At 42.5% G+C, this 25,858-nt stretch overlaps 1 protein-coding gene across 5 annotated transcripts in view; it reads left to right on the top strand.

Annotated features, from left to right (window-relative positions):
- Window positions 1–14,892, top strand: part of SHANK2 (SH3 and multiple ankyrin repeat domains 2) — a 359,601-nt gene extending 344,709 nt beyond the window's left edge. For all 5 annotated transcript variants that reach the window (XM_057408748.1, XM_057408747.1, XM_057408746.1 and 2 more), the window contains one exon: window positions 10,712–14,892. In XM_057408748.1, the coding sequence (XP_057264731.1) occupies window positions 10,712–11,285 (574 nt within the window). In that variant the 3' untranslated portion in view covers window positions 11,286–14,892. The remainder of the gene's footprint in view (window positions 1–10,711) is intronic.
- The last annotated feature ends 10,966 nt before the right edge of the window (window positions 14,893–25,858 follow it).

The raw sequence follows: 25,858 nt of genomic DNA, 5'->3' as shown, positions 1-25,858 counted from the left end.
AAAAAAAAAAAAAAATCTCATAAAATGTGGTGGTAATTTAATTTTTCATCAGTGCCATAAATTATTTTGGCTTCAGACAGGTAAAAAAAGTGGTTTTGCCTTGGCTTAATCCACATTAACTGTGTCATGTCATTTGATTCATGCTGATACCTCTCCTAATCCACTTTAGCATGAAGTATAAACCTGTCTTAGAAAATCACTCCTTGAAATCACTTTGCAGTACTCATGTTCTTACTAAAAAGTAATTTATCTTCTCTACCACTTAGTATTACAGGTTTTAAGTTCCTACTTTCTATTGCACATGCTTGTTAGTGAACAGTCTCTGATGTTTGCAGGTTCAAGGAGGTGGCTTATTTCTCCCAACAGCGGCATCCCCAGTAGTGCAGTGCAGTACATCTGCATATAAGTGGTTCCTGAAAGGTACTTAGGTGATAAGTGACTTCCAGTAGTCAGACACCATTGGGTAAATGTGTAAGTAATTGTGTAGCCACATTTGTGTGGGATATGGACATAACATCCACGATTATGAAGAAAAAGAAAAGAAAAGGTAATTGTGTTAGTTTTATTGAGAGCTTGAGGTATTTCTTTTGTGGTGTGGTTTGGCCTTACATACAGCACCTAAATGTACCTTTTGCTGAAGTATTGCACATTGTTTGTCCCAGACTGCTCCATAGAAATACGTTCTTTGCAGAAAGACAATGCTGACTTTGTTTTTAAAGAAAAGATACCATTTAAGTAAATTTTATTACAGCTATTCTGCTGGATATGAGCTAACTCAGCCACTGTTCTTTGCATGCATGAAGATAATTTGGGTTTAGGAGAGGGGTGGATCTGTCAGTTGCAAATGATTGCTCATTCAGAAATCAGTGTGATCAAAAGCTTCAGCATCAGGTAGTTATATCATCCTGGAAGATGGAAATCATCAAACTGGTGGCAGGGAGATATTTTGGTTATACACACACATATATATACACATATATATGATATGTATAATTTGGTTTATAGAGTGAAGACATGGAAAAGAAACCTTGAAATTCTGGAATTCCTACCAGTGACACTTGATTAAATAGAGTAAAAATTGAGTTGTCTGTACAAGAAAAGCCTTAATACATGAAAAAACAATACAGTGAAAACTGTATAAGAAAAACAATATAGACTGGCTGAAGACAGTCCTTAAAGTTAGCACAGCTCTACATTTGAGAATACCTCAGGCAAGCATAAAATCAATACTGGTGCACTAAGCTGGAATTTACATAAGTCTTGTCTTGCAGATGACTGACATTTCGTTTCATATTATTTGTCTTATGTCTTCAAGAGTACTATTTTTGCTAGCTGTTGATTATGTTTCTTGTTAATCCATGTTGCCTCTAGCTTCATATGGACTGTAGAGATAGGACAAGGGGTGATGCATTTAAACTGAAACAGGGGATGTTCAGGTTAGATAAAAGGAAGAAGTTTTTTACTGTGTGGGTGGTGAGGCACTGGAACAGGTTACCCAAAGAAGTGGTAAATGCTCCATCCCTGGCAGTGTTCAAGGCCAGGTTGGACAGGGCTTGAGCGACATGGTCTAGGGGAAGGTGTCCCTGCCTATGGCAGGGGGCTGGAACTGGACGATCTTAAGATCCTTTCCAACCCTAACTATTTTATGATTCTATGTATAACATTATATATCATCTTTTATATTTAAACTGATAGTTATTTACAGGTTACAGAGGAGATCTTTGTCATCCTTATTTCTTAGAAAATAACTGAGGCTAGCAACTACCATGCACTGTGAATATGACAAAGTATTATCATTCCTGAGAGGAAAATGAAAAGTAGTAGCAAACAGAGATACATCTTTTTCATGAAAAGACATTTAAACAGGTGTGAAAGCTGAAAACAAAACTGTTTAAAAGGTACTACATCACTTCATTGGAGAAAAACAAACTGTTACGTTTTAGAGAAACATCTGAGTTGGGCAGTGTTAGAAAGTTACGTAGGTTTTTTGTCCCTTAGCTTTTTTAATTCTTATAACTCAGCTCTGGCAAATTACATTATGGAATACAGATACTCAGTTTGGAAACCAAACCACACATAGCATTATTGCAGTGTAGCTGAAATCCTACTTCTTTCCTGAAAAGTAAACCCAAACAGGCATCTTTGCAAACTAGAGAGAGGATCTCAAGGTATAACAGTGGTGAAAGGACTATAAGGCAATAAAGAGGTGGACAGTGGCTAAAGCAGCAAAACTCTTGGCTGCCCTTTGACTTTGGAAGAAAATGACACCTCCACAGTATTCCCATTGGGAATGGAAGGTGAGAGGACTGTATTTTGGTTCCTTCTGTTTTTAAAACTAATGTGATTGCATTATTTTTCAGTTGAGGTGAACTGAAGATACTAAAATGATTGGCAAAGGTTACTCAGGATTTCTCTTTTAAGCTAAGTAATAAATCAGAGACAGCAGAAGTGAGCCAACTCTCCACAGATACCAAAAGTGTGTTTTAAAAGGTGCTGCAGGCAATTCCTTGTCATCTTAACAGGAGTGGTGTAGAAAGATGTAAATGGAGAAGTTCACTTGTAGAATCAGCAGTCCTACGTGTGAAGCAGCGGTGGTTTGGAAGGTGGTGCCTGGCTGAGCCTGTGCCCAGCTCCTTCCTGCCCCTGGAGCAAGGCTGACACTTTCCCCTCTCTCTGAGCTTCATCACCAGGGGTGGATGAGAGAGGATTGACTTCTGAGCTTGATAAAGAGCATGAAACAGGGAGCAAAAGGCTAATAGCAAAATTTGTCACGGTGGAGAAAACGCTCTGATTTCGTTTCGGTATGCTCTGTATGTTTATGCCCTGAACTGCCGCTTTACATTTCACTTCTGTTCTCAGAGGTGCCTGCAGAAAAGTGATGGATACATGGTAAATGCTTCCCAGACAAAGGTTGAGGTTTTTTACTCCTTTTACTGTTGCCTTATGTTTTAAGAAGTAAAATAAATCACAGCCTTTCTAGCCCAGTTGCACAACTGACATCATTTCTCATAAAGCTGTCAAATATTATGACCAAGGAATACCATCTTGCCAAAATTCCAAGTATTACAGCTAATATTTAAATTTTAAGCTATAATTCCTAGAGGTTTTTGATTCTCTTATAACCATTAGGTAGCATTAGAAAGGGAGTAAGGAGTTTTAGCTCAGGGAAAGAAGGGATTCTGCTAAATTAAAGGACAGCTCATTGGCTCTGCTAAAGGAAGAGTGCTAATAAATGAGTATGCCTGTCCATATCCTTCAGCCAAGGAGAAGTACTGGGAGGTGTTATAAATAGGAACATTGTTCACAGGCTCGCTTGCATGATGTGCCCAGCACTAGCAGCGCAATGAAATTACAAACATAGATTTGCTCATTGGGACATACATGAAGTGACAGGAATCCTAATATCACTATAGGATATCACAGGAGTTACTTTTGCACAGCCAGTAGACATTTAGTTGTAGTTCACTCACGGCGATTGCCCTGTTAGAGTAGCACAGAGGTGAATTAAATTGTAGGTAGTTGTGTAATGGCTTGCTACAGGAACCCATAAAAATACCTTCTCTCTATGTTTTTGATAAATGAGGATTAGGAAGAGATATTTCTACAGTACTGAGCAGCATTTCTCTCTCAATTATTACATTAAAAAACGTCCCTAGACTTGCTTTTTTCTCTGCACATTGCTTTAGCAGTAATTTTACACGGTGTATTTATAGTTTTATGTGGTTCTTATGGAGACACTGAGTTTCAAGATTTTTAAATAGAGCATGGAAACGTTTGGCTGGGAACCATCTGCTGCTCAGCAGCAATGACCAGCCGTGGGATAGGAAAAAGGAGACTGGTAGGGGAAGGAAGAGGAGGAAAAAGCAAAAGGATATGCTTGCTTACTTTGTACTAATAAAAGCATAATTAAAGGGTTTGATCAGAAGATTCTGGAACAGAGCTCCAGATCCCACTCCCAATTTTGGCCATCCTTTACTTCGAGAAATTTTGGTCATTAGGCCTGGCGATAGAGTTTTTATCTGCTGTGTCCATGTCATGAGGCCACAACATCCAACCGCCACTTCCTCCATTTTTGCCCATCCTTCCTTACAGGAAAGGTTGAGGCTGTTTGGATTCAGGGTTCATTTGACCCAGAACTATAGCCCCAGTGATGAGCTCTGGTTGCAACTCCCTTTCCAAATTTGGATATGCACAGGTACAGAGATGGGAAAACCCAGCCTGGGAGAGCCCTGCAGCTTGGCAGGGGATGCTCTGCCGTCAGCGTGTAATGATAGTATCGACCACAGTGCTATAAATACAGCGGTGCTATAAATTCACTTGAGAGGCTACTGACTTTTATATGGAGCTGATAAAAGAAATGGGGAGAAGACTAATGCAGGGGTGTTTATCAGGTTAGGGGAGGAGTGCTCGCTCTGTCTGTGAACCCAGCAGTCGCTTAGCAACATAATGATCAAGTGCAAGCCTGCGAGATCCACTGAATAATGTCAGCTTGATTAATGCAGAATAGACCCAGTGGCTGGGAAGGAGAAAAGCCACAGCTCCCAGTGGAAACTACATCCTTCCCTCCAGCTCCAGTGTGCTAAGAAGGGCTAATGAACAGCAACTGCCGCTGCTGCCATCCCCACACCAAAATGATCAATGGCTTTGCCATAGGGAGAAACAATTTCTATTTCAAACGGTGCTTATGTTTCTCCATCTGTGTTTGTATAATGCCCCTGTGGCCTCTGGGGCAGCTTAGGCATCACTCCTGGAAGTGGGGAATACTTGTTATGAATGTGGTGGTTATGGAGGATGTTTCAGTGTGCAGGATTGGGTCCTCTAGGAAAAATAACCTGGACCGTGTTGGCATAACAAGTTTAAACAGTGAAACTCTCTATGGCCAGGGGGTTTGTCCATCTCTGATGGGGTTTTTTATGACTACCTGGAAAAGTTCCCCTTTTTTCACAAACAGGTAAGGCATTAATGAGTTTAGCAGTGAGTCCTACGTAGAGACTGATCCTACATTTGGTTTATCGTAAAGGGTGTCTGGATTTCACAGATGATGAAATACGTATTTTGTGTGGATAATTCTCAAGCTTTGATTTTCCAGTTTACTGCTGTCCCATTAGATTCATTTCATTTCCTTAACTGTTTGTCAGCCATTTTCACAGGATTGCTTGCTTTGTCAGTAATTTTTTGCGGTGTTTCAGTCATTCCATTTTGTCATTTTTATTTGCTGTCATGACTGCTGTTGTCAGAAGAGGGTCATGCTGAAGTGCCATGAAGTAAGTGATGACCATAAAGCATAGTGTATTCTGTGTTATATACATTCTGCTTCTTTTTAATGCTCACTCATTGTTATTGCACTTTAGTGATTTTGGTGTTGACTTTGTTACAAAGTGCAGTGTGGATTAGATCATCCTAATCCAGAAATGGTAGCCATTCCAGAACCAGACATAGAATGTCCTCTCAAGCTGAACTAAAAGCTACTTTCATTAGAGAAGTATTCAAACAAACATGAGCACGTAAGCCCAGATTCCTGAACTTCTGTCTGAGCACCTAAATAAGGGGGGTGATTTTTCAAGTATGCCATAATTCTGTTGGATTTTTAGAGGTGAGAGGGGTGGGGAGGGATGCTTAGAGCAGTTTTACATACCTGTGTGAGGGGAAGAGTAAAGACAAAATAGCCCTCAAAAGAATTAAGATCTGCAGCAGTTATCACTGTCCAGTCTTTCATCCTTGGAAGTGGTGGGGTTTCCCCCTTTCTCCTCTCAGCTTCCCTTGACCATTTTTCCTGCAGCTCTCCAAGGAGAGACGGCTGAGGCCATCTCCCTGTCCTCTGCCCCATCAGCACCATTTCCTTCCTGACACTTTCGAGACATTTTTGCCACTTGAATGGAAGCTGATGATCTTGAACAGCCTCCCACAGACCTCAGTGATTATTCTTTGCTCCTGCTGAAGTACCTGCCACAGATACTAACCATTTCTCAGTTCTTCTCACTAAAATAACACTATTATGAGAAGCTCTGTATCCCGCCAGTCATCACATCATCCCTTGCTCTTTATCTTCCCCAAAACCAGATAATTATTGTCTTGCTTTCCTACTGTTCAATTTTCATTTGACAGCCCAAAAATAAAGTAAAAATGTAAGAGATGAAGGCAAAGTTTTGGGTTGATGTGTTCTCAAAACCTGTAAGATGTTTCTTGCAGTACCTCTGTATAGGGACTTGCTTCATTTATTGGTTCTCTTGGTCGTTAAGACTTTTTTCTCTAATACAGTGGAAGAAACAGTGAGTCTTTTGGCAAGTTACAGGACAAAACAGCTCCCATCAGAGCTTAATGGTTGGTTGGTTGCAGTGAGCCATCTTTCACCAATTCGCTTCTGATACTAATTTAACAGTAAATTGGAATCCTGAATTTCTGGCATAGAAGCTATTTTGATGGCTTTTATACTTAGAAGCCACATCATTGTGACATAGGAATTATATATTGTGATTTTAATGTGAAGCAACATAATGGGCATTGCAGACAGTGCAGTCTTACAGCAACAAATGTTTGTAAATTGCTACCATATGCTGATTCTAACAGAGTAAATCTTATTTAAAATAATTATCAGACTTTTCACCTTTCTAAAATGAAATTTGGGGTTAGACAGGTTTAATACGGATTTAATATGTTTAGTGTAACAGATGATCAAATAAGGCTTAAGAAATTGCTCTTACTTCTCTGGAAAAGCCACAATACAACAAAACCATGCCTGCTTTCCAGCTGGAATGTGCCTGTTCCTTATTGACCAGGAAACCAATCAGCCATAACATGCAAGACAGCCGATGGTTTCAGGGCTGTATCTGCATAACAGATTGTGTTGGAGATGTCATAAATTACAATTTAGGATGCACAGGAGTTACACAAATAGGCGTGTTTTTCCCTCGGATTACAATTACAGTGGTCTCTGTTACATGCTGGAGTTGACTTGGCAGGTGAAAGAAGGGAAAAAGAAAGGGGAAAAATTAGTCTTGGAGTTAAGGACTTTAAACTGAAAGCCTGGCAGTGCAGCTCTGGGCTTCAGCAGTTGTACGTGACCTTCATGAGGGCCATGTCTCTGTGTGAAGGCTGCAGAGCTGAGAGCAGAGCCAGCTGAAGCACAGCAACTGGAGCCTTGCAGGTTGCTGAGTAGTTCTGGAGGCAGCAGGGACCTTAAGCTGCTGTGGTTAAAACTTGTCCTAAACTGCTGTTGCAGCAGTGGGGCCATGTGCTGACTCACAGACCTGTTTGTGTGCCCACGTGTGTGGTAGAGCTAATAACTTTCTTGCAGAATGTGTTACTATAGGATTAAGTCTGTTAATGTTAAGAAAGTGCTTTGAGCTTTCTGCCCAGAGAAGCTGTGGCTGCCCCCTTCCTCACAGTGTTCAAAGCCAGGTTGGACAGGTCTTGGAGCAACCTGCTCTAGTGGAAGGTGTCTCTACCCATGATAGAGGCATGGAGCTAATAAGCTTTAGTTCCCTTCTAGCCCAAACGAGTCTGTGATTCTATGATTCTATGATAAAAGGGTTAGTATAAATGATAGCTTCAGTACTACTGTGACTGGTATTGAAACCTCATAATCAAGTAAAATAAAACATTTTCTTAGCACTGCTCCAGAGCTATATTTTTAACAGTCAGTAGCCCTGAACCAATGTCTTGGAAAAAGCAAGATGCCCACAGATCTTTTAGTGTTGCTTGTAACTGTGCACAGCCATTGCTTTGATCCAGGCTGGCAGAAAGCAAAGTACAAGGTTGGTTGCATTGCTTTGCTCACCCACTGTTTCTGCCCATGGGTCTGAGGTTAGGTAACAGTAGTCCAAGGAATGCCTAAAACAAGAGCCTGCAGTTTCCTTTTGAGTGTTTTGGTTTAGTAGCTTAATATACTTTCCTTAAAGGAACAGTGGCAGTGATTTCCTGAACAAGGATGGGCAGGGAGTCTGTGAAAGGAGCAATAGAGGGGAGGAGGAGCAAAAGTGAGTTACAAAGCAGAAGGTGTACACTTTGCCTAGAGCTGTCAGTCAAGTAACAGAAATGATCTTTCAGCATCTGGCATAATAGAAGATATTGCCACAATGAGTGTGAGTACAAAAGCATGATTTCTAGTATTTGTAACACAGGAAAGTTAAGTAAGAGGGTAATTGCAGGTAAGGAGATTGGGAATCATTTTCACATTCATACAAAACTCATCCTGCTTTTCTTGCAGTCACTATGGCAGCATTATCCCAGTCCTTAGCAGAGCAGGTTTTTTGTTGATTTAAAATCATATCATGCCTTATAAAGTGTGTGCGATTCCTAATGCTAAGTTAAAGTAGGTAGAAATAACTTGCTCCCCTTGTTTAGTAGAATTTAATAGTTTCTTGCCACAGACTTTTTTATTTCTAAGAATGCTTAGCTCCAGTGCTGGAAGACAAGGAGAGCCATTAAGCCCCCAAAACCTCACAGGAAACACTCAAAACCTTGCCAAGTGTTTCCTTTCTTTGTTGAATTGCAAAGACATAAGTGCTACAAGTATTGTTCCTACTGTGTTTTAAGTGAAGTACCAATCTCTCAACACTCAAAAAGATCCCCCTGTTCACATTGAAATATATGGAACAATCTGTGGGAGACTGGTGGGATTGCTTATGTGAATAACATGTACATGCTCCAAACAGTTACTCTTAATGCTTTCTTAATAACACAGTATTGGAGCTTTATTTGAGTGAGTCTCACTGTGATACGAGCATGCTTTGAATCTCAGTGTTGTAGTGCTGCAGGTTACCTGATGTCTGGGTTTGTTAATTATGTGCCAAAGCCCCAGAGGTGATACAGGGAGTATGTAGCTCACAGGGCTCACAACAGCAAGCAGCAGACCAAGGAACCGCTGAAAAATGTCTCCAGTTCAGTAAAAGCAAGGACTGCAGGAAGGCTCATACTAGAGAAGGGGATTAATAGTCCATTTGCCATCTTTTTAATTGAAATTTTAACCATTCTTCTGTTCGGGATGTGGGTGACCAAAATCAAGTCACTTACTGTGGAGTTCACAATTACACTGCACTGGGAGCAGTCCCACTGAGACAGGTTAATCCTATACCCCACGTCCTCCTCCCCAGCAGCCACATTACTCTGCAGGAAGGAGCAAAGCCATCACAGTTACCTAGGGCAAAGCAGCACAAGAGGGCCTCTCATTTATGAAGTGAATCTAGTGAAGTGACGTGCTTCAGAGAGAACAAATGTGGGCTTTGACCCCTGCTATATGGATCAGTTCTGGTACTTGATTTGGTGGCAATGAATACAAAATCTTTAAGCAGTGAGTTAGGAAGAGATGGCAGTTTCTTCCATAACAGCACTTTAAATCTTCCTTCTTTGGCTCCATAAGATCTTTTCTGCCCAGTGGTGAAGCTGCATTATTAATGAAAGCATCTGTATCTGACATCATGCACTCAAGTCATCTTCAGTTTTATGCAGGTATGACAGATCAGACCTGTGGGCCATCTGGCATTTGGATACTGAGGGCTTCAGTCAGGGTCTAGGTTAGAAATCTAACAATCCAGATTGTCCTCTGGAGTCTATGGCATTGCTTCAAGGATAAATAAATCCTTCCATTGGTCTGGAAGTGTCTGAAATTCGTTGTCTGAAGGATTTCCTGGTTGGCAGGCTATTTTACAAGAGAAAAACTGTGGAACTTAAGGTACACAGTGGTTCTGTGGAAGATCCTCAAGTGCACACTCTGACTGGAAGACTTTTCTCGTGAAAAGTAAGGGCTCTGGGGTTAAGCATTTTACATTATGATCAAACCTGAACCTGGATCTTCTGCTTCTAAATTTGTTCTATAGCCACTACACAAAAGCAGAGTCATCTGCTCTTTCACCAGCCTGTGAGCCTCCCATCAGAGCTGACCTCTTAGCAAGCTTCACGCCTGCTTAGTTTGTAATCCAGAATTTCCTTTAGGTAAGAGATAGGTGCCAGCGACCTCATCACAACCACATCACCTCTGGGCATGCACAGGAACAAGAATTTTTTCTCCTTAAGTTTTGTAGTGGAACTGCCAAGGTACCATTTCTGTATAGAAAGAAATGGACACAGAAGGCCCTTTATGAACCTTGGAAGGACAGTGTCATTTTTAAAGCACAAAAAGGCCGCCAGAACAGAATAGGAAATAAGAAAAGCTTGTGCAACACATTCTGTGAACAAATGGGAATACAAACATACCCTAAAATACAAACATAACATGAAATGCACTGAGTAGATGTCCAGAGATCCAAGATCCATTGCATCCTATACTACTGTTATTAGCTGTGCTAACAGTGTGTAAAACTGGAAGGTTAAAACTGAACTGTAGGATCCCTCCCCTCCATGGAACGAAGGGAAGACCAACTCCTGATGGCACTTCTTGGGGAGCACAAGGTGCTTGTGTGCTTATTCCACTTGGTGTTTCTCATTTAACCATGAATTAATTTGGTGCAGCCTTAAAAAGGAAGAATGTGCTCTGGAAGGTGTTTTCCTGAACTGCTCATGAGCAAAGGTTTTGTTTTTAACTATGGCTTACCATTGATGATTGTTTTATGGAAAAGATTCCATGATACCATCATAGTACTTTTAACCTCATAGTGCTCATTAAAAAATGGAAATATTGAAGCATTCCAAACCCTTATTTACCACATGTTGATACGGACAACCCTTCAGCTGATGGCTGATGTATCTAACTCTCCATGTCTGTTTGCCATTTCAGGAGCACGGAAGTCATGAGTACTGTCTCAGGTACACGAAGTACAACAATCACTTTTACTGTCCGACCTGGAACCAGCCAGCCGATCACACTGCAGAGCAGGTCCCCAGACTATGACAGTAGGACCTCAGGAGCAAGGCATGCTCCAAGCCCTGTGGTTTCACCAACAGAGATCAATAAAGACATCATGCCTGCTCCTCTGACTGCTTCTGCTTCAGCTTCATCTCCTTCTCCAACTTTGTCCGATGTATTTAGCCTACCCAGCCAGCCCCCTTCAGGGGACTTATTTGGCTTGACCACAGGGCGCAGCAGGTCTCCTTCTCCCTCAATATTACAACAGCCAATCTCAAATAAGCCTTTTACAACTAAGCCTGTCCACCTGTGGACTAAACCAGACGTGGCAGATTGGTTGGAAAGTCTAAACTTAGGTGAACATAAAGAAACATTTATGGACAATGAAATAGATGGCACTCATTTACCAAATCTACAAAAGGAAGATCTGATAGACCTTGGAGTGACTAGAGTTGGGCACAGAATGAACATAGAAAGAGCTTTGAAACAGCTGCTGGACAGATAAGAATAGCTATTTTGCCTCACAAACTTCTGTTGATAACTAGAGATGGGCTGGTACTGAAATACCCCAAATGCCTTGTCTGTCTGCGAGTGCCAGCAAAATTGGGGGGGGGGAGGGGGAAAACAGTTCAGTTTCTGGTACTCAGGTAATGCAGACTGTGTGCTACATGCCCAAGCAGAAATTAAATGTTTTACACTAGTGGGGCCATTTTATTTCAAAATTGTGGGGAGATTCGAGAGAGAGAGAGAGAAAATTGTTAACTTCAAAAATCCTATCTCTTGATACTGCCCTTCTGCTGGAATCATTACATGCAGCTTTTCTTTCCATTTAGAATTGCAAGCAGTTCACTTTTGTATTGAAAAGCACTATATTCTCTTCTTGACATTCAGTCTCCAAGCAGGCTTCCTTCCCCAGCCCTTAGTTCATTTTAAGAGGACAGATTGCTTCATTGCCATTCAGACCCATTTTTATCGGTAGCAGAGGCAAAGACAGGTGCTGGAGTTCATATTACTGTTTTTTACTAGTTTAGCTCTCTGACCTGTTGGCAGTGAAGCTGGTTGTTCTGCTGGAATTAGTTCAAAGGTAACCTTGCTCTGTTTTACCTGGTATTTCTTTATTTCTGCAGTTATACGTAGCACTCTTCCAAGGTGGCAGAACAAGTTCAATACACGCTCCATTGACTTGACCTATAAGACGATGCAGACGTTGCGTAAAATCCGAGGAGGAATGCACACTTAGAGGTACAACAAAATGAAGCTAGTTTGAACCTGAGACCCCCAGTTTTCAACCAGCTAAACTGCTGCTAAGTTGCAATATGAACTCTGCAAGCCAGTAAAAATTTGGGGTTTGGTACAGATGCATCTTTGGACCTCACAGTCAGATACTCAAATATGCCGAGCCCCAAGAGATGCTGGTTAATTCAGTGAGTGGTAAGTGCTTAGTTAGTTTGAACATCAGGCCAAGAAAGAAGAAGAAGATAGATGAATGTTCCCATTGAAGTCAGTGGGAAGGTTGCCAGTGTTTTAAGTGAAGAGAGGGATTTCAGCCTTTTAGCAGAAATGGGAACGTTTCAACTCATTAGAAAAGCAAAAAAAGGTAAGAAGGTGATGCCAGGATGGAGAGTAGTAGAGAGTATCTCGGCATACGTGTGTTCCGAGGGGCCAGGAGAGTTGGGTAGGCATCCAACTTCTCATTTTTGTCACCGTTAACAGGTATTGGCTTCTTGGCAAGGAGAGCAGGCTGAGCACCTCAGGGGCTCCAGCCATTTCTTTGCATGGCTGTTGGTGCAGTCACAGGATTGATGCATGCACCCTGTGGCCCAGCATGGACTGGGGTGGTGGGGAAAAAGCTCGAGGGCTTTCCAGGAGACTTCAGTCAGCAGGGGAGAAATACACAGATTTGGTTAAAAGTCTGACTTTCCTTTTTATTTCCCTTTTTTTTTAAAGTTAACAAATCTCTCTCTGCATGTTTGAGCTCCCCTTGTAATTTACACCTCTTCATAGCTGTGAGTTTTGTAGGTCTTTATTAACGTAATACTCAAGACGTTCAAGGTGGGTAAATTGTGTGTGGACAGCTAGACTGCCTACCTACCATCCTTCCAGGTTCTCTTACATTTTGGAAGGTACCTGAACTTTCTTTCCTTGATATGGTCCTTGATATGGTCCAGCCTATCTCTAATTTTTTTATTGTGATTATTTTTGCTCACAAACAAGTGTCTAATTAGGTCTGCAACAGCCCTAGTATGAGTACATAAAGTTTAGCATTTTAAATATCTTTCTTTACTGCAAGTTTAAATAGTTGTACAGATAGTTTATAAGCACAATATTTTAAGAAAATAAGTGGCTGGTCTACTGGCAGCCTTTGTGCCACTTCTGTGCTAGGAAGTTAAAAACAAAAAAAAAAACATAAAAAGACAAAAAAAAAAACACTAAAAAAATAAAACTTTTGTGGTTTACTACTATTTCTGTGGAATAATGATAAAGTCTTGACCTTTTTAAAAATCAACCTCATTTGGATGCATCTGAACCAGCAGAGCTATGTTATATTTTCTATCTTTGCTAGAACTTCTACAAAGGAGGATGAATCTTTCTTCAGAAGTGGTTAACAGTTACCAATTCATTGGATACTCATAAAATACAACTTACTCACTTAGCCTCCTGCCCCCTTTACGGAACAACAAAGATCTTTTGACTTAAGACCTGTTCCTATATTTGTATTTGAAAGTTCCAAGTAACCTTGTAATAAAAACCAAGTGTTGAGGCGTTTTCCTTTGAGGAGTACTGAGTTTTTCCGTAGGCGATGTAGAAATCGGCAGTGTCATCCAGATAGGCGATACAGGCAACTTGAGGCCATCAAATCCTTTCTAAGAGGTGTAAAAATGGTGATTTAGCCATCATTGTCTTCCATTTGGTGATACAACAGAATTCAGTAAATAAACCACTAACGCCATGATCTCTTCTTTTTTTGTTTCTTTGGGTACAGTTGATCTTACCTCTGTAACGTGTGCCAGAAAATGCATTAGGAAATACGGTAGTAAAAGCAGATGTAGAAGTTGACTTTTAAGCTGCTTTTTAATCACAACATTCTTGTTGAATTTACGTTGAACACGTGCTGACATACACGGTAAATTACAGGTGACAGTAATCCCTTTCTTACACAGGTGTGTTTCTTGTTCGTGGATCTTTTCAGGTACTGAAAGACTAGGTACAATATACCATTAGTAGAAAAGAGGTTTAAAGAGCTAATGAAATAGTTTATTTTTTACCTTGTGTCTTACAAAGTAAAGGTGAGGAGACCTGGGTGGACCTAATTTCCCCACTAAAATACCCCTCTGCCAAGAGGAATCGGTCTCTAGCTCTGTGCGAGGATCTTGCTCCAGAAAGCAATAGTAACAGATAACGACGTTGCCTCCGAGTATTTTCACCAGTCTGGAAATGTTGGGGGGGAGGAGAGAAGACCCATTTCTTTCATGCTACTATGATAGTGCAAACCAAGTTGTTAGAGATCTCTGAAATACATTCTGATATTCTGGGTTTTAGGATCAACTTTTGTTTATACACTGTAATTTAAATAAATTGCATTTACATGCCTAGTTTCTGTAATATTTGTGTATACAATACCAAAACCTTACAAGATGTAAATTGTGTATAACTGCACAGACTCCTTGCCCTAGGTGTCTGAGAACATTTTAAGTTGAATTCATATATTATAAAATGACTAGATGTGACTGTTGATTTACAGAATTTACATATCACAAAAGTTAATTATTTGTGGGACTTAAGTTAAGAAAAATAGTGCTTTTTTTCCTCCGTTCTTAAAGAGCATTACCCAGTTGATCTGGCGATGATTATGTGTATGAGCCACAAATATTGATGATTTTTTCCATTACATCTTTTCTTTTCTTTTCTAGATATTACTCTGTTTCTCGCTATAGTTTGTGTAACAACTTGTGTTCACGTTCTCTATGTTGCTGTAATTTTTGTGCTTTAATTCCTCTGATTTCGACTGATTAAACAAATCAAGCTCCTGTAACTTGCACTTTTCCCCAATCCTTAATACTCTTGTATGGCAACCAAAATTACTGTAAGAAATAAATATAATATTGCACTAAGGTTGTGGTTCTGATTGCAAACAGAGAACACTGTCTGGATTTTCATTAAAAAAAAGAAAAAGAAGTTGCCAACCCCCTTGCAATCTGTTATTGAAAGCGCATAAAATGCTTTAACAAAATGTAGATAAAGGTGAAATAATTGATTTACCTTTTTATTTCTTCTTTTTTTTTTTTTTTGGTTAAAGCATTCCTTATGCCAAACACTAATTCATTTCCTGAATGTCTGATTCATGTTTTGCTATTGGAAAAGTAAAACTTTTCAACAAGAGGGAAAAAAACCTCCGTATCTGTTTGCCTTAAGGTGGATTTCAAGTGATGGATGAGTATTCTCTTCCCTGAGCACGTGTATGGGAATGCAAGCTCTGCCCTGCCTGCTGCTGGTGGTCTCAGGGCACTGGGGCTGACTCTGCTCTGCAATTCCATATGGCACTGAAAGGTTTGGGAGGGAGTTTTGGGGAGGTTTTGCAGGGCAAAGCAGCTCCATGGAGAAAAGGATCTGGTCGGTGCTCCTTGCGTGTCTTGTGACTGGAAAAATGTACCGGTGGGGTTTGTTTGTACTGTGAATAAACAAGGCTCAAAATGGGAATTCCAAGGGAACCATTCACATCTTTTGGCTGAATCTAAACATTTGTTTTTCTATTTTCAAATGGTGATGCAATGAAGAATATTTTTTACTTTTCTTTTCTAAGATACTGGAATAAATGCCTAGAACTGTTGCCATTTGGTTTCATACGTTCCTTAACTACTCTTTCCTTCTCAGATGTTGCTCTAGTTCATCATTTTTGTAGTTACCTGTTATTTCTCTCATATTTTTCCAACAACAATTCGCTTGGCAGCTTTGTTTTGTTGAAAGAGAAAACATCCTCTTTTTATTTCAGGTATTGTGGTAATGCAGTGATAAACCTCTGTGTATCTAACTGAAGTGTGGTATTGGAGAGTGCTGAGTTGGTGGCACAGGGTGCCCAGAGATGCTGTGGCTGCCCCATCCCTGGCAGTGTTCAAGGCCAGGTTGGATGGGGCTTGGAGCAGCCTGCTCTAGTGGAAGGTGTCCCTGCCCATGGCAGGGGTTGGAACTGGATGAGCTTTAAGGTCCCTTCCAACACAAACCATTCTGTGATTCTATGATTTACAGTGCAGAACAAAGAGCACTTCCCAATTGTCAATCCTTGTTGGTCAAAAAAAAGAGATTTGGTCATTGCTGTTGTGCTGTGTGTTGTATCCATGTGTTGTGGGTTTTTTTGTTCTTGATTTTCTGTATTTTCCTGCATTTTGTAGTCCTTCATTCCTTTTGTCCAATACCATGAAAAGCCCCAGCAGCTCTGCTGTCTCCATTGTAACAGTACCGCAGGAAATGAGAGGGTAAAATTTGTACGTGGCTTAACAGTTTTCAACCTGGCTCAACTACATCGTATTTAACATGAAGAGCTTTATCTTCAAGGTCTTACAGGACCTGCCAAAAAGAGCTCGTGGTGCTGGGTCTGAATTGCAAAGTTCATGTCACTGCAATAGGAAAACTGATTAGAATAACAGATGATTTCCATCTCATTTTGAAACATATTCAGCATCATGAGACTGGTTTGAAGTTCTCTGTTCCAAACAAGTAAACAAGGGGAGGGGGAGAATGAAACCAGACTGTTCTTTTTGGTTCACTTTGCTTCCATAAACCCGTGCTTGGTGTAGTTGACATGTGCTGTGTGTCACATACAAGGTAACTACAATAAGTGAACCAAGTGGACTTGGTGCTTTGAAGTCTGAAACAAACTGGTTCTGTAACGCTGACATCTAGTGGAGCTCAATGGATGGTCTCAGAGCAATAGATGGGTTTGAAGATATGTATTGATTTGAAACTACTGTTGTTCTTCCTACAAGGTGGCATTTTAGCCAATTTTTTATTATTGAGACTTGGCCTGGATATTTAAGTCAGAAAACAAAGGCTGACTGTATCATTACACACATTATACATGGGGTGAGGAATCTGTAAAGCTCTGTAATGGGTTTTCTAGTTACATGTGGTTGGTTTCTCAGTTTATGTTTACAGTGTTCGTGCCTCCATACTTGCCTTCATCTGCATCAAGCACGTGCTGTAATGACAATATGGGTTTGATCTCCAGTGCTGTAAATCTCTCTCGTGCTCTTTTGAGCCATGTCAGACATTGCAACCTGGTGACCGGCAGATGCTGCAGAGCCAAGCTGCACGAGAGGGACGGGTGCTTGGGTGAGGGATCCATTGGGAATAGCTGGTGGGTGATTTCCCAGGTGGACTTGCAGAACTGAGGTTTGGTCTCTCAAGGAAGACCTAAGTATTCCCTCAGGACTAATGGTGGAGGGAACACGTGTACGTGTGTGAGTTCCTGTGTGCTTCTGATGTAAAGGTGCTTGAACAGCACGTTGGGAATTCATGTACAACTAGGGCACCGTGTTGCATGTGCTTGTCCGTGTGTTGGGCTCAGTGTTGCAGTGTACCTGTTTGTTTGCTTGGAAATTCTGATGAAAATACAATATACAGAAACATGTAATTCATGTTTGATGGGTTATTTTCCATTGATACTTCTGCATTATCCAGTTGTCTCTCATCTCCCAGCTTCCTTAGATACTTCAAAGCAGTTTAAAGCCATTCCTTATAACTTGTACTAGCTGAAACTGAGCCTTCCGAAACCTTTGATGCCTTTTCCTCAAGGATATTCTTCTTCAGCAGAAATCCTGAGGGAAACACTGCCTCATTACCACGATGTAAAGAATTCACAGCTCCCTACATGGGCGCCCTGTTGTCCGTAAGGAATTCGGAGTGCTGCCACGTGTGGTACTTCCTACCCCCTAGAAAATACTTAGTGAGGAACTGCTGGGATCACTTGTCATTTCGTCCTGACCTTGGTGTATCTTGAGGTCCCATTCGATGCTGGTGTCAGAGCTTTACAGTGTGCAGCAGGGGTGAAGTCCAGGGAGTGCTCCAAGACTCTCATTAAAGGAGAGAGAAAAGAGCTGAGACCAAACCAGAAGTGTCATTGATGTCTTAGTCCACACGAGGTGCTGAAAAATGAACAAAAATAACCTCTTTTGTACCTGGAAATAGTCAGACTTGAGCTCTGTGTCTGACTGTGCAGCAGAAATACTCCTGTGATTAGCAGTCTATTTTTTACCTCAAGCCACACTGTTCTCCACAGTGCTGTCTCAGCAAGTTTCTTCCTTGCAAGGCAGTGGGTGTTAGTTATAATGTGTCCTACATTCTGTATGTCTAACTCACCTGTACGAGTTGATAGTGACCCAGTAAGAGACAATGTGCTGTACATTTCACCTGAGGTTATTTGAAATCTCTACTAACGCTCATCTCCTGCATTACAGAGAAGACCTGAAGCGAGGGGGGTGACCTCCAGCATGCACTTGACAAGTTTAGAAAGAAGTTTTCTTTCAGAGGAGAGTTCTTCCCATGCTGTGTGTAGTCCAAGCAGATCATGTACACACCTTGCCTTCTAGTCTGTCATTGCTGCCCATCCCCACACCAACGGTGTTCTCACACTGCCAGGCAATTGTCAACCCTTTAAAGAAAAGTCACTTAATACTAGACCTAATCCTGCGTTCAGTGACTGTGCTGATGGTGAGGCTGCTTTATTGACAGGGAAGCTCAATATCCCATAGTAAACACTTGAAAGACCAGTGCAGTGGAAACAGGGACAATGTGCCTGTGGAAAATCTCCCAGTGAATCCACAGGACTGCTCTGTTGGAGGTGACAGAAAGGAAGAGAAAACTTTGAGCAAGCCATGACAATAAGTAGCCATGCCAAATTGGCAAGGCATTGTTCTCAATGAAAGGACCTGGCAAGCTGAGTGGGCTGAGGGGTGCTCACAGGAGCTCAGCAGCAATGGGTACAAGTGGGATCAGTGGGGACCAGCTACTGGTGAGGTGCAGTGAGTGGGGATCCCAGCAGGGTTTAAATGGCTCGGTCTGTTTAACTGAGCACGTCAGAGGCTGGAATGAGCTGTGCCTGCTTATCCCACTCCCAGGAGTGAGTGAAGAGCCAGGAGAGGGATTTTAACTAAATGGGATGTCAGTGCTAGAAGAACATGTTACCCATTGGTGATGAATAAATTCCAACTGGAACCTGGAAGTCCTTACTGTGCACAGAACATGGCTCAGTGTGGTCTCCTACAAGGAATAGTGTGGGATTCACAACCCCAGCCTGGTTCACCACCGTCCCTTCACCAGCATCCTGAGTCAATCAAAACAAGCAGCAGCACCTGAGCACTGTGCACCAGCACCAACACCTCCCCCTGCTAATCAACTGCTACCTCCTGGCCAGCTGGTTTAGCCATGGGCTCATAAAAGGGCAGGACCAGAAGGTTCTTACCTCTCCACTAGGAAGGACTGGATCAGAGCCTTGGTGCTGGAAATCTCATTCATTTCCTTCCATCACTTGAGGGTAAGGAGTTTTAATTTCAATCCATTTACTTGACTGTGTGTGTTTGTTTGCTTGCTTCTCCTCTAAGCTCTCTAGTGCTGGGTCGTGTCATCCCCCTTCATAAACCTGTTAGGGTATGTGCCCTAACAGCTTCTGTTCACCTTAGAACATGCAGGGGTTGGATTTCAGCTCAGCTGTATGAAAGGACAGCAGAAAAGTTGTAGCAGATTCTGTAATGACTGAAAGCTTAAATTTTAGCAAAACACATTAATTTTCCTAATTTTTTTCAACCATTAAATAATAGATGAAGGAAACTTTGTAACCAGAGGGTGCCCCAACAGATGGGAAATTGCCTGTCTAGCTCACCACAGCAACGAATCCCGTAAAGAATTGCTTTCAGGGATTTTAAAAGGCAAAAACAATACAAACAGACTCCAGTGGGTGGCTGTGGATGATTCACTGTCCCCTCGAGGGCACCAGACAAACCTATTAATGAGGATATCAAGGCTCCCAGCCAGCTGGACTACATTACGATTGCATTGTGTTTGCTCACTTGCAGTATGGAGAGCACAAGTTCTATCTGGTTATTTGAGACTCTTGGGTTTAGTGTAAGAGTTTTATCCCTGAACTGTAAATGGAGACTCAAAAAAATCATCCCACCAAAATAAACCAGCTCGGTTTGGGTTGTTTGGGCTTTCAGTCCACCTCAATTGTGGAATGTGGGGTTGTTGCACTGCCTTACACAGAGCAAAGAGGAGGAGCAGCCCTGTTGGTCTGGGTGCTGCTCAGAGCTGTGCTGGTTAAGTGGGTTGGGAAGGCTGGCAGGACAGCCCAGGACTGAGGGGAGGCAAGTGCTGGCTTGTCTGGTGACAACAGTCCCTTCTCTACTCAACACCTGCAGGGAAGTGCTGTAAGGAGCAGGAGGAAAAGATGGCACGTGGCTACATGCATAGTGAATGCTGTGTAGTGATGGCTAAAGGAGTTATTTAGACTGGGAGCACTGGAGCTGTAGCCAAGCTCTGAGAGGTGTAAATCCCTTTGTCCATGCATGCACATTGCTGAAAACCTCACTTCAGTGTTTGCCTATTTTAATTCCTATCTGGGCTGACAGGTATGTCCCAACCTGTGTTTTGGTGATGTTAATTTGGTAAGGGTTGGGTACTTGTCCTGTCAACATGCACCTATTAAATTCAGAGACAAATGTTACAACATCTGTGCAGTAGGGCTAATACAGGGCAGGATTTAATGAACCATTTCTAATAGGTTTAGAGCCCTTTAATGTTAACAGTATTTTCTTTACAATAAGAATACTTAAGCTTTAGTGTTATAACATTTGGATCTGCTTGGCTTTTCTGGCTGACGACTCCAAAGCCCAAACCCAACAGCTCAGGTTTACAGCAGGACAAGGTTATTCAAGTGCAAATGAGCAGTGAAGCAGTTCTAAAAGCACTAGACTCAGGTAGAAGGAGCTCCCTGGAGTATTTGTTTCTGGATTGCAATGGAAATAACATCCACTGTTTAGTAGAGAAGTGTTATTATAAACTTGGAATTCTACCAGCCTGTATTTGAGTTCTTACACTGCTGCATTAAGATAGATTTTGATTGCTTTATCAGTGCTTCATTGGCCATGTTAAGGTTTCTTGCACTGTTGTGACACAAGGGAGCCAGAGCCCTAAGAGTTAATTAGGATTAGTCCCTCGTGGTTAATTAGGACTTTTTCTAGCTGGCATCAATAGATGAATTCAGGGTAGGATGATACATGCAGTAGTTTATATCTTACTAGAAATGGTAATAGCACTCTTAGGTGCCTGGGAGCAATAATTCATCTTGAACTTGAGCATAAGCTCCTAACGTGTATCAGTTGGGATGTGCTGGACACAGTTGGCTGTTGGACCCAGATGAACAAGTACATTTGACAGCAGCATTAATAATAATAATGGCAGAAGTGGTACAAACGTAAATGAGCATGTAATTATCTGGTACCATGTAGATTAAATGAATATACATTGCTGAAGAGAATTAGTAAGCAGATGAGGTAGGGCCTGCAATGCTCTAGGAGAAATGGCCAACAGACCTGAGAAACATCACCTGTGGACAGAACTACTCTCTCCTGCTGTTCCTCAGCACAGCAGGCAAGGGAACATGTGCTGAGCCTGCATATAGAAGTGCTTACCTTTGCTTTAGTAACAGAGGTTTCTGCCATGAAAAATGAGAGCCCTGGTAAACGCTCGCTGAGAGGATGGACCTCCCCATGAAACAAAGAGCAGCTCCTGGGCTCTGGACCTGGCTGTGAGCAGCTCCCTTTCTGCCACAGCTTCAGCACATGTTGAGTCCTGTCCAAGACTCAACAAAACACCTAATACAATTCTAAGAATGTCTTTGTACAGCAACTGCTTGTCACAGATCACTGCAGGTTTAAATATGATCCAGAACAGTCTCTAATGGAGATAGAATCATAGAATAGCTAGGGCTGGAAAGGACCTTAAGATCAAGTTCCAACCCCCTGCCATGGGCAGGGACACCTCACACTAAACCATGGCACCCAAGGCTCTGTCCAACCTGGCCTTGAACACCACCAGGGATGGAGCATTCACAACCTCCCTGGGCAACCCATTCCAGTGCCTCACCACCCTTACAGTAAAGAACTTCTTCCTTACATCCAATCTAAACTTTCCTGTTTAAGTTTGAACCCATTACCCCTTGTCCTATCACTACAGTCCCTAATGAAGTGTCCCTCCCCAGCATCCCTATAGGCCCCCTTCAGATAAACCAGATACCAACTACATGGTTGGCCAGAAGTGCTCATGAAGAATCGGAACTCTATGAAGAGCTGCAGGCAGAAGTAGCTCACCTGCCTTTCCTCACAGTGCTATTATCCAGCCATGGGCTCCCTTCCAAACCTTTTCTGCACAGAGGAATGATGGGGGAACAGGATGGGTGCTGGCATCATGCTTGCTTCAGTGCAAGCTCCTGTGTCCGACCACTTCCTAGCCTGGTCTCTACTCACGGATGCTACTGAAGCAAAATGTGTCTCTGTCCAGTTAAAAAGTGCTCCTAACTCTTCAATGGCAGCTTTACCAGGTTCAGACAGTGAGGATAATTGCTATTAATAAAAACTATAAAGCTTTTCACCTGACATTTTCACAACTAGGCTGAGCAAAGGTGAGATTATTTAACCTCTTTGGCCTCACTGCCAATGGGTAAGAAAGCAAATTGCATCAGTTCTCTCCAGCTTTTGTAGGCTTAGAACTTAACAAACCTTTTAAGAGGAAATTCAGTTAGATTCTCTTTCCTGCCCCAGCTCCTGACTTGGCATTAGCCTGACATTTACTTTCCGCTTCAGACTCCTTTTGCATTGGAGCTCGCAGTCCAGCTCACTGATGAATCCTGTTTAGTTTTTCTTTCTCCATCTCCTACTCTGTATTTTTGCAATGTTCTGCACTGCCAAAACCATCTAGAACCCAAAACCTGGAATTTGACACAGGGAGTGCTGACCTGGGAGCTCACGTGGGGTCTCCGAGGACCATCTTTGATGGTGGGAGTTCTGCTAGGAGTTTATGGTCAGCCAAAATGGGTGCAGCCATTCCCTGGGCTTCGAGCTGAGCAGTGAGCACAGCCTGGAGGAGGTAAGGACACCAAAAGCCACTCTGATTCTCCAGTTGTGATTTACCCATCAGGAAGAGGTGAGGGAGTCTGTGATTCTCTACTCTTTGGAGGCTTCATGGAGCAGGCTGGCCCCGTGCCTCATCTGAAGGCTACCAAGGTGGTGTTTTTAACTCAGTGTCACCATCTCTTTTGTCTCTAGGTAAGCACATAGACAGATGGCTGCTGTGTGCAAAGCAGGCTCAAAGGCAAGAGGTAAAGATCAGCTCCTGTTCCCTGCAGGCAGAGCTGCCACTTCCCACTTTCAGTGGGCTCAGCTAATGGGAACAGCTGAAACAGCCGATTCTATTTGCTATTTAAATAACAGTAATTCCTAAATTAACCTTTCCTGGCTCCAAATGGCCATTAAACTCTCTACTAGGCCACCACTCGCCTCTTTTTGAAGTTCCCTGCTGCATGCAAAGCACTTCCCAGGCAGTCCAAGATGCACCATGCCCCTTTTCTGTCCGAGCTTCCCAGATCCTGGGACAAATTTGTCAAGTAAAGCTCTTTGGATCAATCCAGATTCCCTTTTTGGAAGCCACCCAAGGTAGTACTCAGCTGAGATTGATTTTGGTTCTATTCCACTTTCCATGGACTAATACATCAATTCCCCTTTCACCAACTAACTTTCTAGCAGTAAATCACAGCACAAGTAGTGGGCTCAGCATGAGGAGAATGAGGAAGCTTCTTCAAGCTTAATAAAAAGCACCATGTCATTAGCATCCTGTGGGTACTTGGGTATGGACAAGCATGGGTATGGACGGCTGAGAAAGTTGGGGCTGTTCAGGCTGGAGAAGAGAAGGCTGCATGGAGACCTCATAGCAGCCTTCCAGTATCTGAAGGGGGCCTATAGGGATGCTGGGGAGGGACTCTTCATTAGGGACTGTAGTGATAGGACAAGGGGTAATGGGTTCAAACTTAAACAGGGGAAGTTTAGATTGGATATAAGGAGGAAATTCTTTCCTGTAAGGGTGCTGAGGCACTGGAATGGGTTGCCCAGGGAAGTTGTGAATGCTCCATCCCTGGCAGTGTTCAAGGCCAGGTTGGACAGAGCCTTGGGTGCCATGGTTTAGTGTGAGGTGTCCCTGCCTGTGGCAGGGGGTTGGAACTGGATGATCTTCAGGTCCTTTCCAACCCTTACTATTCTATGATTCTATCTGCCATATTAGTGCAGCCCGAATCTTGAAAGCTTCATATCCCTGTGTAGCAGAGCCTGCAGCAAGGTGAATACCAACAATGAAGTGACAGCAGCTCTTGAACTTGCACCAGAAGGAATTAACTTGCTGGTTGGGTATTAAACATCCATGGGTTGCACTTTGAATGCTCCTATGACAGGCTGAAGTCTCAGAACATCAGAGGTGGCTTTAGGTCTGCATTTGCAAAAGCTCCTGGCTAAAAGTTGCTTCAGAATCTTGGTTAAGAGCATTGATAGAAAAGACTTAAAAACTAGGATGTGCTGAGAGGATTGTAGAGGTTGACTTCAGGGGTTCAGAAGAAAACCTGCAGAGGACACACAGACCACATGCAATATGAAATTCGTACTGGTACGTGCTTTATCTCGGCCAAACCACCTCCTCCCTGGGCTTTGTCATTTCTCCTGCCTCCCAGTCCCCTGCCTTGGTTAAAAGTCAAAATCCAGTTAGGCTGAGCCTCACTATTGAACTAACAGCAGTCAGCATTAACAATCAACAGCTGCCAGGGCCCGCCAGTGGCAGTTTTAATGCAGCTGGTGCTTCTGCCACACCACTGTGGCAATGCAGGTCAGTGAAGGGCATCTCATCCCTGAGAATTTCTCCACCTCCCATGTAATTGCTGTTCAGCCGATGCAGTTCTTATTGTTGCCAGCAGTTATTACAGAAATGGGCAAATGAAACATAAAATACTATAAAATATTTATATAACAATTAGTTTGAGTGGCTTTACTATGTGCTTAATTAGAATTAATTTAGAAGAATGACTCTCGAGCGTAAAATCAGTTGATTACACAGTGAATAAAATGGGTGCTGCTGCTGCCTTCTGTCACCTGAAGCCCCAGCATGCTCTGGAGTGATACTGGCATTGCATTAAGCAGCAACACAATGAATTCAAGGTGCCAGGGAAGTAAATGGCTCACCCAAAGTCAGACAGCAAATCAGCAAGACGTCCATTAACAGAAATTAACAGCTTGCTTGCTGCTCACATTAGTATTCATAAGGAGCACTGAGCCAGCCCTGCTGATGGTAAATGCAGGTCGTTTGCAATGGTATTTTCCAGCAGCAAGTGTATAGAGCAAGTACTGCTGATGAGTAAGAGTGATCTTAAAGCTTCAAGACTTGACTGCCTCTTCGTAGTAGCAACTGTACAGTCTTAACACTGCTACCTAAATATACTTGAGGAGATATTAAATCAGTCTCGTATAGAACATCTTGTGGCACTGTGATAGTGGAATTAGTACTTTAGAGATGAAACTTCCTCCGTTACATGAAGCAAGTAAGTTCACACATGGAGCTGCTGCCTCTTCCCCTTTGAGCTTTTTTCTCCCTGCTGGAAGCTCGTTTCTTCCCAGATGGGGAGCTGTAGCAACATCCTCCAGCCTGCTAGGCCAGACCTCACAGCCGTACCCCACACACCTTCACCCAGCACACATCAAAAGACCCTTGGATGGCACCATCCTGCCACCAGGGAGGGCCCAGGGGCTGCTGCCCCCCCGCTACCACTGTGCTCATCACCCACACTGACCCCTTCAAATCTGTCTTCAGCAACACAGAGCTTTAAGAACCCCACACTCCACCCCTCCCTGTACCTGCACAGCTCCTTCTCCCATGGTGTGCTTATCTACTAAGGCAAGGTCTCTCTTGCTGTATTTTAGGAGTGATGGTGGTGAGCTCTGAAGCTCTGCATTGCCTGTAGATGTAGTAGCATTAAAGGATAATTAGAAGGATGTTTGT

The sequence above is a fragment of the Pezoporus wallicus genome, unplaced genomic scaffold (assembly GCF_028554395.1).
Source record: "Pezoporus wallicus isolate ANWC-B61680 ecotype Strahan unplaced genomic scaffold, APGP_CSIRO_Pwel_v1 contig_6382, whole genome shotgun sequence".
In the NCBI taxonomy this organism is placed as follows: Eukaryota; Metazoa; Chordata; class Aves; order Psittaciformes; family Psittacidae; genus Pezoporus; species Pezoporus wallicus.
This window is presented reverse-complemented; position numbering and strand designations above follow the sequence as displayed.